The following is a 19,211-nucleotide window of genomic DNA, read 5'->3' on the forward strand; positions in this document are numbered from 1 at the left end:
AATTCAGGACTTTCTTTATAATTCTTCTAAACTGTGCAGTGTGGGAGAAAGGAAGTGTTTAATTTGGAACAACTATAGGACTATAGGGCTTCCCTGGTGGCTCGGATGGTAAAGAATCTGCCTTGATGCAGGAGACCTGGGTTCAATCCCTGGATTGGGAAGATCCCCTGGAGAAGGGAAAGGCTACCCACTGCAGTATTCTGGCCTGGAGAATTCCATGGACAGAAGAGCCTGCTGGGCTACAGTCCATGGGGTTGCAAAGGAGTCAGACATGACTTAGTGAGCAAATAACAGCAACTAGATGTTTGGCTTATAGCTCAAAATTTGTTGCTAGGAGGGTGTTGCTGCCTTTAACAGAACAAAAAGAATTGAGAGAAGGGAGTTTGTGTTTGGCTTCATTAGAAAATGTAGTATGTAAGTGGCATATATGAGCAGCAAAGACCAGAAAACATTTGGGAAATGGGAACTATAATTGTAATTGGTGGGAGACAAATTGGAGACTTGCTGGGACTGTAGAGGTGAATTTTCTTTTTCTTCATTCAGCTTTATTGTGTTTCATTGAAACCTATCTCCACCTGACATATTATGAATCTACTTTTTTTGTTGTTGATCTCAGCACGGTAATGCAAGCTGCATGATATTTACTGTTTATTACAGTGGCCCCAGAACCCGGAACAGCGTCTGGCTCATGGAAGCCATATTTACTGAATAAAGTCTTTAGGTTGTTTTGAAAAAAAAAAAAACAGGTGATTTAAGCATGGAAGATGCTGGTAAAATTTCTAAGTGAAATTTAAGTGCATTTACCCTTTCTTCAGAAGGCCTTGAATGATAATTAAGAGACCTTTTATAGAAGATCTAGAATGTCAGCAATTGCTTGGATCCTGTGAGACAAAAGAAATCTTTTGGATATCAATGAAAGGAAGGCACCATTCTAGTTTCTTTGGTTGATATGAACGGAAGGAAGAAAGCTAGGACTTGCTTTAGCATCAACATAACTAGGGTGAGAGGGATCATCCATTGATAACTGCTATCAAATGTTGCAAAAATGTTGATAACTGGCAGAGAAAATATTGGTTTCTTTCTGGCAAGTTCATAGCATTCTAAATAGAGGTACATGACTGGGTAGAAGGTGACAGAATAAGAGGAAATTTGTACTTGTTTGGAGCAGTTTGCTTTTGGTTCTCTTGAAACAACTCAGGAATGTTATTTTCTTTGCAGTTGATTTTTTCTTTGCCTTAGTTTTCCTATCTGCAGTATGGGTGTGTTTTTATCTACTGACCTGTGGAGGCACAGGGATGCCCAGTTATTTTAAATTAGTAAAGTGCCATATCAGTTTAATAACTATGATTTGATAACATTAATAATAGTGGAATTTAGAAATTACCAAGTAAGAGAAAAATGCTTTTTGTTGGAATATTCTTCAATCAAATATGTCCCCTGTTGTGAGCTTCCCTTTTATTTAAACCTTTTAATCGTGAGCACTGAGCTCAGCCAACCTAACGCTGCTTTTTAAAAACACATGTTGGCAGGGTGGTATTGTAATATAAAATTGTACCTTGGTTATTCATGACAAAAGCCACTAGTCAACACACTCGTTTGGAGATAGAGCTGGAAAGTACCATGGGGGGGAAATTTTTAAAGGCAGCTCACAGAAAGCTAAGCCTAAATATTTGGAAGCACTCATTGAAAGATGTTAAAGAATTTCCATGGGCCTATGAAAATAGATTGTAAATCCATTATCTCTGCAGGTAAGGATTCCAAGGGTACTTATCTCCAGTGGCACAAAAGGAATTTCAGAGCATAACCATCCACAGTCCAAGTCCAAAAACCCCCTGTTCCTCCCACGCAGACTTACTTGGAGGCAGCAATTCGGCTTCTTCTGTGAGCTGGATGCACTCAGTCTGGATGTACATCTCTGAGTGGACGTGAAACTATTTTTTATTTTTTCTGATTAGGAAAGCAGAGTCCTTTGTAGGTAGGGGTGCTTTATGCCACCGTTGCCCGAAAAGTCACTAAAGCGTGATACTAGAGAGAGCTTCCAGCAGGTGAAACATGTATTGAATGAAATGAGACTTATTAGCTAAATCACAGCAGATGCTTCACTTCCTAACCTTGTTCAGAAAATAACCTTTCCTCAGGGTCTTAGGGTTGTGTTTTCCATGTTTCTCTCTTAGTTGTATCACAGTCAGATCTTCAGTGTTTTAACTCGGTAGACACATTTAAGTATATGAAAAATACAAATGAAATATTTCTTTAGAGATCATTTGAGTAACTACTTTAAGCTGTTGGTTCTAAAAACTTAATGAAAATGCAATACACATTTCCACTTGATAAACTGTTTTGTCTTTTCACTTTTGCCTATTTTTGCTGATTCTCAGTGTGGCCAGTACCTTAGGTGAAATTTGAAGAAACACATGTTGGTTTTCTGCTGAGGGTCTTGCTGTTGAATCATCTTCTAATAGTCTAATGCCACCACTGGCTGCATCACAGGGAAAGTGTGAAGTAGTGGAAAGACTGAGGGCTTGGGGGTCAGAAGACCTGGGCTCAGCCATGCCTTCCCTTCTTACTACCATTGTACCCACAAGCAGGTCACGACTGCTCTGAGCCTGACTTTCTTCCTCTGTGAAGTGGAGAGAAAACAATTCCAACTTCACAGGGTTACAACTAGATGCACATATTTTATGGATACACTGCAGGTAGATTTGGGGTCTCATCTCTTTTAGCAAGGGATTTATACAAAAAGAATGATTCAAACTCTGCTTTATATGTTTAGTTTCTTTACTGAAAGGATGAGAGTTTTTCAGGCCAGGAAAGTAGATGGAGATAAGTAAGGGTCAGAGAAGAGAACTTGGTGTTAGAATTTACTGGAAGTTTATGTGGAATGATGTAAGTGTGTAAGTCATCGGAAGAAGCTGAGGTAGGTTTATGGAAACCCTTCACATGTTCACTTGGTTGGTTATCTATAGTCTGGCAAGTGATAGTAGTAACCCATGTGACATATTGTAGAAAACAAGGAAAGACATTGTATATATTAAAAAAAAAAAAACTACCTAGAACTGGGTTTCCATTTTTCAAATATTTTTGGAAATCACCTTGTATCTTATTCTAAAGGATGGAGAGAGGCTGGACCTGACTCGGTTTGTGGTCTGTGAGGCTTTGACCCATGAGTAGGGAAAAGGAAATTTCGAGTGGAGTGAGTGAGAGTGAAGACTCCAAGAGCTTGTCTCCTGGATTGGGCTGAGGGAATGAGGCCAGGGCTAGGTAGAAGCATAGCTTTGGAGAAGAAAGGCTTAACCATTCCTCTCAGATGTGGGCGGGGTTTCAAGAAGACATGGCTCAGATGGTAAAGAATCTCCCTGTAATGCAGGAGACCTGGGTTCGATCCCTGGGTTGGGAAGATGCCCTGGAGAAGGAAATGGCAACCCACTCCAGTATTCTTGCCTGGAGAATCCCATGGATGGAGGAGCCCGGAGGGCTACAGTCCGTAAGACCACAAAGAGCCGGACACAACTGAGTGACCAGCACTTTCACTTCTCTAGGAGACAGAAGGATAATTGCTGGTATGGAGACCCCTCGAGGTTCAGAGGGGAAATGGGACGAGTTGATGTCTGGTAGCTGTGGTTTTTCTCGGGTTTGGGTACGAGGCGTAAGGTACTTGGAAGGGTTTGAAGCAGGTCGCATGGTGACTGGGTCACCATGGGGGAGAGGAGTGAGAACTGTGCTGGGAAGAGGGAGCCCCCAGGTGGGCTTAGGGGCTCTCCCCAGCTGTTGTGCGGCAGCCAGCCCTGGATTAGAAGTAGAGACACTGCATCTGAGCTGCATCAGGCAAGGATATTGGAAATCCACGCCTGATGGAGGAGAACACAAGGACGGAAACCAAGGGTGACTGTAAGAGCATCACTGTTCTTGTGCATCCGGGAGCGAGATGATGAGTAGAAAGAAACAAAACTTCCAATGGAGGGAAGCTCCTAGATAAAGATGAAGACAGAGTCCTCCAGGAGGGAGGCAGGAGAACAAAGGAGTAAAACTGGGAGTTTACAGTCAGGCAGGGAGTGTTGGAACTGGTGATTTTTAGAGACGCCTTCTTCCTCCACAGTGAAGGTGATCCAAATGAGTCTCCTTGGTGAAGGGAACTACGGGGGTAGGTGGTGAAGTGAGTCGTGACAAAGGTGGTTAAGTGAGACGGTCAAGAAACTGTATAGCTAGAGTCAGAAAACTGTGTATTCAGATAGTTTTAATACTTTGATTTGATAGATTTAATACTTTGAATAGATGTGGAATCACGTGCAGAGTGGGATAAAATGACCTTTGTTTTCAAGGTTGCTGGCGTCACTTTGTGCTGTGGCATTTGGGTGGATTAGATACACCGGTCTCTGTTTTGTTCTTCCCTTAGAGAATGGCTTTCAATTATATCTGACGTGTCTTTCAGTCGGAATTGGAGAGAGCAGTTATTACAAGCTCTAGGCAAGCTAGTTAGACATGATTGGCTATGTCTTCACAGCTGACATCTGGGATATATTTAGAAGGCACAGCCCACTTAAATGCAGGTTTTAATTAGGGTGTGGGACATTGATGTATCCATATTTAGGGAAATGAAAAATAAAGCATGAATGCTAAAATCCTTAGGAGAGAACTGTTTCTCCCCTTGTACTTTTTGGTTACACAATTTTTGCATTATTTTTCAGCCTCCAGAAAGGAGGGCTAAACCTAAATTAATCATCTTTATAGAACAATGATAGCAGTCTCAGGTACGAGGATGTTCAGTGGTCACTCTAATAATACTCTAGGTATTTGGGATAGGTGAAACTAGATTTTCCATGTGGGGTTCATTAAAAACACATAAGATGATTCCTGTGTGAATTATGGTGTCCATTTGGTCAATAGGGGTGAAAAAGTTATCCTTTTAAGAAAAGGCACATCTATTTCTGTTAAGTTCTGCACATCCCTCTGATGTATCCTTTAGGTTTCAGTGGGGACGTCATTTCTTCAGGGAAGAATTTCCTAGTCCTCTTAACTGGATGAGGTACCACTGGGGTAAGTCCTCCCATCCCCACTCTCCTTATCTGAACACTCATCGTACTTTGGTGTGTTTCCTCGTGTGAATCGTGTGCTGGGTTGTAGGCATCATGGAGGCAAAGACAGCGTCTGTTTCACCCCTAGTGACTAACGCACAGCCTCCCACGTGGAGCGGCTACTCGACAAACGTGTCAGAAGAAACTGTGTCTGGTTTCCTGGTGAAGTGATGTATAAAATATACCTGGCCCCGGGCGGCAAGTTCGGCTCCCAGCACCGCCTCTAAATGATGGCCCTGGAGCAAGTCCTTCCTTTCCTCAGCTGTAAAATCAGGGGATTAAAGCAGGTGATTGCTAATATTGTTCAGTGCGCTATGATCTGCACGATTCCATCTTTGTGGGATTGTTTTACATACTGATAATAGCAGTAGAGCATTTAAAATGAACTAACCTGTGAAGACATCACGAGTGGGAAAAATTGGTGTGAAGGAGTTGTTCCCCCTCTGGCTGTTGCTGCTGTTATGCCTCAATTTTACTGAGCAAGTTTCTAAGGAGATGAACTGAGGAATAGGGTCTGCTGGAACCTGAGACTCGAGACATGACCGTTCCCACTTGGGGAACAGAGTGATGGAAAAAAGTGGGAGCTGGGAGAGAAAAATAGGGTGGACGGGCTTGGAGCCCACAGAAGTGCTGTCGTCCCCTTTCAGTTTATTTCCGTGATGAAGGTATATGGATGAGTGACTGTGCATCCCTTTGCCTCTGTGCTCTTGGGAATTCCTTTCGCATCAACTCCATTAGTTACAAAGGCAGCAATCCATATCCAGTTTTCTTTTTGTGTCAGGATTGTTCATGTATAAACCAGGATTCTTTGTGGGAAACATTTGCAATTAATCCCCTAAACAAACAAACAAACAAAAAATGCAAATCTCGCTCTGCCCTAAGGCAGCCCTGCTGACTCCGAGGCCAGACCGCCATCTATTATACACAGAAATGAATTGAAATTCCCACTTTGGGCCTAACCTAATTTTCCAGTGATAATAGGCATGGATTCCCAGAAGCACTCTACGCCTCTTGATAGTAACATCCTCATTTCCTTTCCTGGTAAATGTTTTAAATAAAGGTTTTAGCACCAAAGGAAATTAACCTTTAAATTAATTGTAATTATGAAATGCCATCACTGATTTTTGTCTTCAGCCTAATTACTTTCTATTATTTAAACAAACCTCACCTCCTGTGAGTTTTAAGTTTGTTTCTCCTTCACTCCCTGCCACACAATGCCAACCCATCCACGTGGAGGACTGCCTGACTCTCTGCTGCCTCGTTTAAATGTCACGCAGGATTGAGGGTTTGCCCTGTGCTGCTTATTTACAAGGCGCTCTTTAACTGCTCTGCGTAAGGCAGCTCTGCTCAGATGTTTTCGTTCCGCATACCTGGTGGCCGTCTTGTCTTTAGAGAGGCAGTGCTTTTAGTCCTCCTGCTGTTAAGAAGGAGATAGCCAAGCCTGGCCTTCTATTCCTATTAGATGCCGTTGCCACTGGTAAAGCAAAACTGGTCCTAATGAATTTGGCAGCTGCCAGCATCCTTTATCAAAAGACTAACTTTGAATGTACCATCTTCTTTCTCGGCACGTCTCAGCGTTGGAGGGCTCTTAGACGTCTGTTTCCTGTGCCAGCTCTTTGTCTTCTTCTCATTTGTTCTTTCAAGACAGGACTAAAGGATCCCATCTACTTTATTTGTGAGCATGTATGTTGGCGCTGAAAGCATCCTATTTTTTTGCCACTTAACTGCTTTCCTTCTCATGTCATTATCAATGTGAGTAAAGAGAGAGATGGTGAGGAAACGGGTACAGAACACGTGTTAGTGGATGGGAAGGGGCAAAATAATCACAATTGGGAGATGTTTCTTTTAATCCTTTCTGTAAATATCACCACTTCTGCTGCCTTTCACAAGCGCTGGCTTTCTTTTCCATTGAGGCGGGTTAAAACAACTTGGATATTATTTATCTACTGCATCATGTTGGTTTTCTGCATCACATACCTCCTTTATTACACCCCAATTAAAGTGCCTCCTTTGCTGGTCTGAATATTGTTACCTCAACATTGACTCTTTACAAACTTGGGCCTGATTGCTTCAAATCAACAAAGGATAGAGAATGAATCAATTTCTTCCCCCATATTTTTGACTTGGGAACCTGTGTACATGCTCATTCACTCAGTTGTGTCCGTGTCTGACTCCCTGCGACCCTGTGGAACGTAGCCTGCCAGGTGCCTCTGTCCATGGAATTTCCCAGGCAAGAATATTGGATATTGGAGTGGTTTGCCATTTCCTTCTCCAGGGGATCTTCTTGACCCAGGGATGCAACTGGTGTTTCCTGCGTCTCCTGCGTTGGCAGACAGATTCTTTACCGCTGAGCCTCCGGGGATTCCCTTGGGAACATTAGATTTCTTTAAGGATGATCCTAGTATGCATGTATATGTGTGTGTGTTTGTGTATAAAAAGCTATGAAGTTTAATGGAGTAGCCGCTAAGAGAAGAGGGAGAAAATGAGAAGAAGTTGTTAAAGAAGACTCAACTTGGACCTGAATTTTCGTTGTTCAGTCGCCCGTCATGTCCGACTCTGTGGCCTCACGGACAGCAGCACGCCAGGCCTCCCTGTTCCTCAGCATCTCCCAGAGTTTGCCCAAGTTCATGTTCATTGCATTGGTGATGCCATCTAGCCATCTCATTCTCTGATGCCCTCTTCTCCTTCTGCCCTCAATCTTTCCCAGCATCAGGGACTTTTCCAGTGAGTTGGCTGTTCGCGTCAGGTGACCAAAATACTGCAGCTTCACCTTCAGCTTCAGTCCTTCCACTGAGTATTTGGGGTTGATTTCTCTTAAGATTGGCTGGTTTGATCTCCTTGCTGCCCAAGGGACTCTCAGGAGTTTTCTCCAGCACCGCAGTTTGAAGGCATCAATTCTTTGGTGCTCTTTGACATTCTCCCTTCTTTACAGTCCAGCTCTCACAACCATACATGGCCACTGGGAAGACTATATAGTCTTGACCACATGGACCTTTGTCGGCAGAGTAATGTCTCTACTTTTCAACCCAGTGTCTAGGTTTGTCATAGCTTTCCTGCTGAGAAGCAATTGTCTTCTGATTTCATTGTGCAGTCACCATCTGCAGCGATTTTAGAGACCAAGAAGAGGAAATCTGTCACTACTTCCACTTTTCCCCCTATTTGTCATGAATTAATGGGTCTAGATGCCATGATCTTAGTTTTTTAATATTTAGTTTTAAGCTGGCTCATGAACTCTCCTCCTTCACCCTCATCGAGAGGCCGTTAGTTCCTCTTCGCTTTCTGCCTAGAGTGGTATTGTCTGCATATCGGAGGCTGTTGATGTTTCCTATCTTGATTCCAGCTTGTAACTCCTCCAGCCCGGCATTTCTCATGATGTGCTCAGCGTATAGGTTAAATAAACACGGTGACAGCAGATGGTCCTGTCGTTCTCCTTTCTCAATCCTGAATGATCAGTTGTTCCATACTGGGTTCTAACTGTTGCTTCTTGACCCACATACAGGTTTCTCAGGAGACAGCTAAGACGGTCTGGTATTCTCATCTCTTTAGGAGTTTTCCACAGTTTGTCATGATCCACAAGTCAAAGGCTTTAGCATAGTTTATGATACAGAGGTAGATATTTATCTGGAATTCCCTTGCTTTCTCTGTGATCCAGTGAATGTTGGCAATTTGATCTCTGGTTCCTCTGCCTTTTTTAAACCCAGCTTTAAGCCAGGTTTGGACTTCCAAACGCAGTCTGGAAGTTCTTGGTTTGTGAAACGCTGAAGCCTAGCATGCAAGATTTTAAGCATGACCTTACTAGCATGGGAGATGAGTGCAATTGTCCGATGGTTAGCACATTCTTTAGTTCTGCTCTTCTTGGGAATTGGACCTGAATATCCAAATTTCAAAATAAAGCGCTTGTGTTTTCTCTTCCGTGACCACAAGAGGGAGCAATTTAACAGCTGGCTGATAAGACCAGTACTCATTTCGGGAGACTTAATGTAAAAATTGTCTCACAGTTAGGGAGGGCTGCTGTCACCGACAGGAGCTCACATTGTTACTGACAGACGCACATGTGTATGGATTTGTTTCAGGTGTTGATCATCTGGTCTGCCTTTTGTTTTTACTTATGGCAGCTTATCTCCCCCCCACCCCGCCACCCCAGCTTTCTTCCATTTGTAGAAAATGAGGAAAGTTGCTTTATTATTCATTATTCTTTTGCTTAGAATAAACTGGGGTCTACCAAAGTGTCACATTTCTTCGGAGTTTCCATATAGTCCAGGAGATGTTAGTGGAGAGCTAATTGGTTGATTCGTTTATTTCCTATATACTTATTGAGGGATAGGTTAGATGCTGAGGCTATAGCAGTGGTCAAGATAGGTGTGGTCCGCAGTGACATCCCCGAACACTGTCTTCCCCTGAGGGAGTCAGTATGTCCTGTGTGATGTCAGAAGTTCACTGATAATGCTCGGTGACCTTGGGGAAGTTGTTTAATCTTTATGGGTCTATAAAATTAAAGTGTTGAAATAGAGCAGTAGGCAGTAGTTTTCATCATTTCGAACTCTGCAGTGTTCTTAGCTCATAAGAAGTCTGAAGCCAAATCAGGAGTTGTAAAATTTAACAAATGCAGCGCTCCTGCTCTGGAAGGTTGGGGAAGGAGCAAAGTGACAGCTTCTACTCTGGCCCCTCTGTGGCTCTGCAGAGCACTAGCTAGAGGTTAGTAGCATCCGAAGTCTGGGGCTCCAGACCCTAATAATGAGTGATTCTGTTCAGAGATGAGGAGAGAGGCGACACATTTTGGTTTTGTGGTAGGCAGGCAGATATGAACAAGATTACTTCAGTCAGTCACCTTTAGAATTGCAAAACAAATGTTGTAAAGAAAACAATAATATACTTTGATTTGACTGTTTGAGTATGATATTTATGAAGTAAAATAGGCAAATCATTCTCATAACTCTACCCGTCAACCTGGCACTCAGGAACTTCGCACCTTTTTTGAACTGCTAATTGCCTACCCCTTGGGTTACATTTGGTGAATGATTTATAAATAATAAGAAAGAAAGCTGAGGTTACCAAGCAGAATGTATAAAATGGCCCTGACAACCAGATAGAGAGACAGAAAAAGATAGGAAGAAAGGAGACATATGCCCAAATGTTAACTGAGAACCAGAATTTGAAATTGTGAAATCATTCTTTCTTTTTCTTTCATCTGTAGGTTCTCTACATTCTGCAGTAACTTACACCTCTTTATAAACAGAAAGAACCAATTTTTTTTTAATGGATGAGTACTCCTCCCTTGCCACCTCTACCCACCCTCAGAGGTGGGAGAGCGTGTCCTTGTGCTCAAAGAACAGTATCCCAACTCAGGGATCCTGTCAAACTAGAAAAATGATCAAAGCATGCAGAACAGAGTTCAATACACAGAAGTGTAGGCCAGCAGGCTTTAGAAGAAAAATCAAACAAAAATAACAGAAAATTATTAGCCTCAGAGAAGTGAATAATTTCCTGTGGTTTGCTTTTCAAATGAAAGGTTCCATAAATTGATTATGACTTTTATCCCAAGGCCAGTTTGTTTTGGAGAATTCAGGACAGGATTTTATGCATCTGTGCTTGGTTGGTAGGTTCATGCACATGTGTATTTACAAGTTTAAATATCTAGAATTAATTTTTTAATATTTTTTCAAAATAAGCCCCCTTAGGATATTTAAAAATGGCATTCTGCATATTTTCCCGGATGATTTGAATATTTAATAACATTTGCAAACACATCGAATCTCTTTTAGAAAAGATAGTGAGTACTTAGAAAAATGTCGCCTTCCCAGGTGGCGCTAGTGGTAAAGAACCCGCCTGTCAAAGCAAGAGACGGAAGAGACGCAGGTTTGCTCCCTGGGTCAGGAAGATTCCCCTGGAGGAGGAAATGGCAACCTCTCCAGTATTCTTGCCTGGAGAATCCCGTGGACAGAGGATTCTGGCAGGCTACAGTCCACGGGGTCACAAAGAGTCAGACACGACTGAAGTGACTTAGCACGCACTTAGAAAAATGGATCCATTTTCCAGAGGACTGATGTTTTAGTTCTAGTTTAACTATTAAGGCAAAGGTTTAGAAGAACACATAATAAAAATTTAGAAATCATGTTGGCTTTTTTTTTTTTCTCTCCTATTGTGGATCAGTGATATTTTCCACAGCTGTATGTTTTCCTTTTAATTGTCACATCTAGCAGCACTAACATAACAGATAAGTTCTTAGTTCTATCATTGTAAGTGGACATCGGACTCTGGTGCAGAGAAGCTGAAGATTAAGGGAGAGAAGAGTTACAAGTATAATAAAAGGCACCAGACCAGAAGTCTCGGAACCTTTGATTTCTTTCACAGAATATTGTCAAAGAGAATGAGAGAGGCATGGAAAACACTGGAGGTTGTAAGGAAAACAGCCTGGTTGGCAACACATGATAAAGTGAAGAGCCCAACCCCAGAGACAGCCCAGTGAGGGGCGACCACTCCCCTGGAGAAAAGAATTTTCTCCTAAGACATACCGCTGCCTTTTCACGAACAAATGTAGGAAAGTCTGTTGTGATGGTTGCCCCAGGCAGGTAAGGTTCAAGCGTCAGGTCCCAGGTTTCTGGCCAGGAGCTTCTCCTCTGAAGGCAGAGCGCCCCTACCCCAGGCAGGAGACACCGACCAGAACCCCTGCCTGCTGGCGGGCAGCCGGGGCGGGGAGGCCGCCGTCGCCGCCTGGGGCCTCTGACCCCCGGGCTTTTGAGGCGCGGTGAGCCGAAGCTCGCCCCACTCTCTTCCCAGTGGGCGTTTTCAAACCGCCCACAGCCTCATGCTGTGTGCCTCTGTGTGTGTGTGTTTAATCTTTAGATATGGGATGTTCGGACTGAATGGTGTCCCCTTCCAGATGTATCTTTTAAAGGCCTAACCCCCTAGGTGATTGTATTTGGAGAGGGGCCTTCAAAGAGGTAATTAAGGTGAGAAAGGTCCCTGGCGGGCTACCGTAGGTCACAAAAAGTCGGACAGGACCCAGCGACTATCACATCACAAGGTTAAAAAGGCCGTAAGGATGTGTGGCCCTCATTTGATAAAGCTGGTGCCCTTAAAGCATAGGAAGAGCCCTGGGCATATTCACAGACAGAGAAAAGGGGGCATCTGGGAACGATGCGAGAATTCAGCCTTCTGCCAGCCTAGGAGAGAGTGAATTCAGCCTTCTGCAAGCCAAGGAGAGAGCCTTCAGGGCAAACCAACCCTGCCAACACCTTGGTCTTGGACTTCTAGCCTCCAGAGCTGTGAGAAGGTAGGTATCTGCTGGTTGAGCCGCCCGGTCTGTTACATTTTTGTCACTGCAGCCCTAGGGGGCTGGTCCACCGGGGCGGAAGTGCCACATCTTCCTATTTGAAAGCTCTGCCCCAGGGCGGTCGTCATCCCTGGCAGGCTCAGCAGATGGCGGTGGTGTCCTGTGAGTTGGCACCGCCAGCCGGCCTGCCAGGCTCGGGCTCCGGCGTAGATCGCCGAAGGGTCAGAGATGTCAGCTTCAAGGCCTCGGGTTCTCATTGGGGAAAATAACAACAACTTTGCATTAAAGTATCTAGATAAATATTTATCAAACTGGCCTCCAGAGAAGTGCATAAGATACCGTTTAAAAGGAGAAATAAGGAAGAGCATCTTCGGTGTTCGGTGTGCCTGCAGTGACTCCCTTTAGTTCAGCGATGGTTCATTCTATTTTGTGGAGTCTTGAGGCTTTGGTCATGGAGCCTGGACCCTCACCGTAGCTCCCTAGACGTTGGTCCTTCTGAGGCTCTCTGGCTGCAATTGCTGCTGAGCCTCAGATATTAAAACTGAGGACAGACTGGTCAGTATCCGCCTGATGTCATGGATACTTCAGTCTCCCAGGTGCATGATTAGGCTCTTACCTGTACAGTCCAGTCCCAGCACCAGCTACAGAACCCAAACTGTCCTCTGTTCCTTGCGAGACCCTTAGGAATCGCTCCCATCAGGATGTTTCATTGCAAATCCCCCATAGCAGGTAAGGACAGTCACACACAGATCCCTTCTCTCTTTGTATATTCATTACAGTTGCCTCATATCTCAGGACTTCCAGTGTTTGTGTGTGTGTGTGTATATGTGGGTATTTTACCTTCATCAAGCCAGAATATTTTTAAAGGCTCCAAGTCATTTTCTTTATAACTACCAAAAAATGAGATAGAAATTGCAACCTTTTTTTGCCCTTGAGCATTGGAAGATATGCGATCAAGATAATGATAATGCATGGGAAATATCAATCTAAAGCATTTTACTCAACAAATACCCATAGTTGTGTGTGAGTGACCACAAGTAAACAAACCTAACTGGACAGAGAACTGGCCCAAATCAGCGTCCTCTTCCAGGTTGTTCAGTGGTCCCATGAATGTCCAAGATAAACATGAGACTACTTGAATATAAAACAAAGTAGTTTATATCTTACTCACTAAGCAAAAAGACCACAAGTAGAAAAATTATCTATGATAAGGCTGCTTGCATTTTGGATTAATATAGGCACTTAAGTTGAGTGAAGTATGTCAGAAAGAAAAACAAATATTGTGTACTAATGATTATATGTGGAATCTAGAAAAATGGTTCTGATGAACCTGTTTGCAAGGGGGGAATAGAGACACAGGCAGAATGAATGGGTGGACGCAGTGGGGGTATGCGTTGGGAGATGGGATTTATGTATGTTCGATGCCATGTGTAAAACAGACAGCTGGTGGGAACCTACTGTATAGACAGCTCAGCTCGATGCTGTGTGGTGACCCATGTGGGTGGGATGTGGGGGGAGTCAGTCCACACACACACACACACACACACACACACACACACACAGAGCTGATTCACTTCATTGTGCAGCAGAAACTAATACAACATTTAAAGCAATTATATTCCAATAAAAAAAAAAGAAGTTGTGAATTGTCTAAATAAGGAGCTGTGGTCAAAATATATATAAAGAATAAGCATTATGAAAAAGTTTTTCAGATGTTTTAAAGATACGCATTGTCTTCCAAAAGATACTTGTAACTTCACATCCCCTTGCATTTATATGGCTTTGACCAAAACTTGACTTGGGGACGAATTCCCTAAAAGAGTTCCCTGGGATTCCTGTTCTAGTTTCCTCAACTGACATTTCCATCTACCTGTTCACTCATGTCAGAAACACAGAAATCCATCAATCTCTTTTTAGCCCATCATTGAGTATTATCTTTATGTTTAATAAGATACGTATCCTTTCCCTCTCCATCACTGGTCTTAGGCCAGACCCTCATCTTCTCACCTCAGTCCTTGTCACGGTGTCCTAATTTGTCTCCCTTTCCTTAATCTTGATGCACCCATCCAAGTCTTTCCTTCATATGTTTTGCAAAGTGCATTTCTGATTATGCTATTCTCTTTCTATTAATTGCCAATTGATTTGCCATGATGCTATACAAAATAAAGTCCAGACTCCTTACTTTGTCATAACCATTTTTCTGCTGTCTCATCTGCTTGATATTCCAATCATCTCTGGGTGCCCACTTCTAGCACAGGGTGTAATTCAGTCATTATCCTGGCTCCTCTGCCCCCAGCATGGCAGGCTGTGATATGTCTTGATGCTTTTTCACCTTTTGCCTGGGATCACCTGACTCCCACATCAGCTACCTAACAAATATTTATTTTCCAAGACGGAACTCAAGAGAATTCTTCTCTATGAAGTCATTCCTGATTCCTATTCTATCTCCCTACACTACACACTGTACAGAGTTTTATTACACTTATTTGTTCACATGTTTTTTCCCCCTACAAAATCCTTAATTCCTAGAGGTAAAAGACTGCATATCATTCATCTAAAAACATCCAAAGACTGACATAGCACCTCACACATTGAAGAGTATTTTACAAATGCTTATTTGTAAATGACTATCATTTCCTTTTGCACACAGCATAATATAAACTATGCACTGTGTAGTCCTGATTTTACATCATGTGCAAGTATGATTGAGAACGTGTGTTCTCTAAATGAAACATCTGATACAGCCTCCTTCTTTCTAGTATGATTGGAAAGTGAAGAAGAAACACATGTTTCTCTGAGCATTTTCCTTGGATCATCCTATAACACAGCAGTGGATTGTCATCTTTCTCCCCACTGTCTCAATACCCCAGTCATTATGAACATTTTCGAAAACCCAGAAAAATGATCCCCAACTCTGATTTTTTCCTCAGAGTAAATATAGCTGTGTGGGCAAGAACCCAGAGATCACTGAAGTACTTTTTCCAGTTCTCTTTCAGATCCTAAGTGGGGGCAAGGAAGAGTGAAACCTTCTATTTGCCAATTTTCAGAGGAGTAGAGGACAGTGGAACCACTTCAAGGCTTGTGAGAGGGCCCTGCCATCTATACTTTGAATTAAGCAGTAGTGCTAAATGCTGAGACTCTGAGGTAACATTCTCGCCTTTTGTATCAAATTATAGCAACAAAACTGGGCTTCCTAGGTGGTGCTAGTGGTAAAGAACCTGCCTGCCCATGCAGGAGACATAAGAGATGTGGCTTCGATCCCTGGGTTGGGAAGATCCCCTGGAGGAGGGCGTGGCAACCCAGTCCAGTGTTCTTGCCTGGAGAATCCCCATGGACAGAGGAGCCTGGTGGGCTAAATTCACAGGGTTGCAAAGAGTTGGACATGGCTGAAGCAACTTAGCACACACACAGAAACAAAAAGGAAATATCAACATTTGGTTTCATGATTTCTTGAATTAATTGGAAGTTGGTTCTTATGAGAATTTTTGAAACTATTGCAAATTGTTGATTGTTGTGATTTGTAGTCCTGGGTGACGCCCATTAGTTATCTGTATGCTGGATACTTTAATGAAAAACACTTTACCCTGATGTGTACAAAGGGCTTAGTCCCTGGTTCTAACGATGTGTTAAGGGGTATCATCTGAGAAGTAGGCAGTCTAGGTAAGAGGCAGTACAGAAGATGCTCTGAACTTGAAAGAAAGGGGATAGAGCTTTTGTACTTACAGCTGTCCTCTTCTTCAGTTATACATTTCACAACATAACAGGCGTAGATGAACCCTGCCAGCTGAAACAAAATAAAGATGCTTTAGACATGAGGCAAAGGCAACAGTACTGGACCTCACTGGGGCAGTGACTTTTCAAAGGCAGGCAGTTTTGACTAGATTGGTGTTCCAAAATGGTTCATCAGACTGGTTCCAGATTCCAGTGTGAATTCATATAATGTGCCTTACAAGTGATTACATTACTCTGTTTTCCTTTGTTCTGCATTCACGTATGAGATTTGTTAATTGCCAGGCAATCTACAACAAATTATTTTAGGTCTTGAAAAAGAACTGTGGTCATTCATTAATGGATTAACATTTGCGTTTGTGCCAATCAACTTCTAATTCACTTTTCATTAGCCCAGAGCTTAAGATTCTAAAATTGGATTCTTGCTGACTAACAGAAAAAATATTTCGAGGGAAAAATATTGAGGAGATTCCATGGAAAGTTGCATGAACACTTTGTAAGTAAAACTTGTTTAGACCAGTTTCAGGAACCAAGACCAGGAACACAATATACCAGGTATAATTAAGGTGACGTGCTACAGAAGAGCAACAGGATAGATAACCTGTATGCACTGAACTGGGATCGCACACATCAGAGCATCCTTACCGAAGCACGCAACAGAGGTCCCTGTAGTCAGGGAAGCCTTTGCTCACTGAAACAAGTATCTGTGAAGGAGCACAGCAAAGCTCTTGATGTATATCCCCTCAGATGTCATAGTTTTGTATTCCTTCATATAATTATTGAGTCAAATAATGAGCACTGGTGGAAGGAAGGAAACTAATTTCCTGATAATGTGGAAAAAATCCACCCCCCCCCCAAATATTCCAGTCTGGAGGAATCCTAAAAAGCATACGCTCAGGATAGTGATGAACATTATTCACAATGACATTTCAGACAGGCATTGATCTGCTGAGTATTTGGCATCCGGGAAGGGAACCTTGGAAAAAAGGCTACCGTCCTCAATTAGGAGCTAAGGTAAGAGCAAAGAGTTGCTGCTGTGAGAAGTCTAATGAACTTGTTTTTCCATTATCTGACAGACTGTAATATTTCTGGAAGGCATGAGTGAAACATTTTAAGTCAGAGGGTACACTGAGAGATTTAATGAGAACTATTTGGAGATAGAGAGAGGTCCAGTTCAAAGGAACTTTAGAAAATCTCTGATTTGAATTTGAGAAGGAAAGCATGTTCTGGCAGATTCTAGTTCTTTTTCAAAAAGAACAGCCATGAGATAAAGCAGTGGTTTTCCTGGCACAGAAGCAGCGACCCTGCTTAAGAGAGAGAAGTAGATGAGGAAGAAGACTTGTGCAGAATATTCTTCACCATTCCATTTTCAGATCCTGAATGAGAGGAACAGTGGAGCCCCGGTGCCCTCCCATGCCAAGTGGGTTATCTAAACTGTTACACGTAATAATAAAGAGATAGAAAGCATACTGGGGCTTCCCAGATGGTGCTAGTGGTAAAGAACCCGCCTGACAGTGCAGGAGACATAAGAGACACAGGTTTGATCTCTGGGTTGGAAAGATCTCCTGGACGAGGGCAAGGCAACCCACTCTAGTATTCGTGCCTGGAGAATCCCATGGACCGAGGGAACCAGTGGGCTACAGTCCGTAGGGTTGCAAAGAGTTGGACACGACTGAAGCGACTTAGCAGATAACATACCAGATAACATACCACTGATGTTACATTAGCCCTTAGGTTTTTAAAAAATGTGTTAGAAAAGTTACCAAATAACCATTTTTCTCTCTGTGGCTATTGGCAATAAAATTGTGATAGTAAGAACTATTTCCTTATATAATGGAATCATCACCGTTACTGTTTTTATGAGATTTATTTTTCAAGTACTGGGTACTGTTAAAAACCAGGGTGTCCTGTTTGGCTTCAGCAAAGATTTTGACATGACCAAGCAAAATCACACAGTGATTTGAGCATTTTTTTACGGATAGTGGGAAAAACAGATTATACTAACACTTTGTTAATCTTTTATCCACCAGGACCCATGAAAATGCCCTCATCACTGAGTGACCTAGTCCCATTGGTATTTTGTCACGGGTGTTGGATCTGACATTTGCTAGGCAAAGATGCTACGGGCTTGGTTAGATCCCCTGGGTACTGCTTGTATCTCCTCTGCAGGAAGGTGTTACCATTGTGGCTAATGCCATAGATTTATCCTTAGTTCATCTCTTCAGTTTAGAATACTAACAGGCAGCATTTTTTCCCAATCACAAGCTTTTCTCTTGATTTTCACTCATCACTTAATTACTTTGAAATGAAAATCTAGGTAAAGAGCACAGATAAATTCTGAGATTCAGGGCCAGTGAGTTTAAACTTCTCATTAAAGTGTCACTAGAATCTAGATTATTAAGTGTATTTCTCTCCCAGGATGCAGCCATGGCACTGTATTGTGCTTACCAGTGAGCTTTTAATTGTATTCCGTTGCATTCTTTAACTATCAGGGGAGCGACTTTGATATAAAAGTAAATCCTGCTGCATTTCATTACAAAAGCTTGCTGATTAAGAGAACTTCAGCTTTTAAATTGGTCACCTCTAAATACAAATGGAAATGAGTTTCCCCCAAATTAATCAGGATTCATAAACCTCTGTTACCTTTCAATTTTCCTACACCGAATAAATTTCTAATTTAATTTTTACTCCCTCGCAGCAATTTATAAATTTACCTACAGAAGAGCAGTTTCAAAGGATTTCTTACAGCTCTGAATACTTCTGTAACGTGCAACTTGGCTAGCTGTGCTCGGGCCACAAAGATGAACCAGGGTGGGTTTCCCAACCTTGGCACCAATGACGTTTTGGGTTGAGTAATTCTTTTTCTGTGGGCTCCGTTGTGCATTATTAGGATGTATAACTGCTAACATGCTATGATCAAGACAGTCTGACAATCGAGATAATCCAAAATATCTTGGAGAAGAAAATGGCAACCCACTGCAGTATTCTTGCCTGGAAAATCCCATGGATAGAGGAGCTTGGAGGGCTGTAGTTCATGGGGTTGCAGAGTCAGACACGACTCAGCGACTAAGCACAAAATGTCTCCAGACCTTATCATACATCCTTCAAAGGCAAAACGGCCCCTCGTTAGAGCCACT

The 19,211-nt window shown here is 42.6% G+C and overlaps 1 protein-coding gene across 4 annotated transcripts in view; it reads right to left on the reverse strand.

The window, feature by feature from the left end:
• Positions 1-19,211, reverse strand: part of NKAIN2 (sodium/potassium transporting ATPase interacting 2) — a 1,112,863-nt gene that overhangs the window by 10,258 nt on the left and 1,083,394 nt on the right. For all 4 annotated transcript variants that reach the window (XR_006263983.1, XM_043439576.1, XM_043439579.1 and 1 more), the window contains one exon: positions 16,069-16,129. Coding sequence is in view for 3 of the 4 variants with exons in the window: in XM_043439576.1 (XP_043295511.1) it covers positions 16,069-16,129 (61 nt within the window). In the remaining variant the exon portion in view is untranslated. The remainder of the gene's footprint in view (positions 1-16,068; positions 16,130-19,211) is intronic.

Source organism: Cervus canadensis, chromosome 20, assembly GCF_019320065.1.
Source record: "Cervus canadensis isolate Bull #8, Minnesota chromosome 20, ASM1932006v1, whole genome shotgun sequence".
In the NCBI taxonomy this organism is placed as follows: Eukaryota; Metazoa; Chordata; class Mammalia; order Artiodactyla; family Cervidae; genus Cervus; species Cervus canadensis.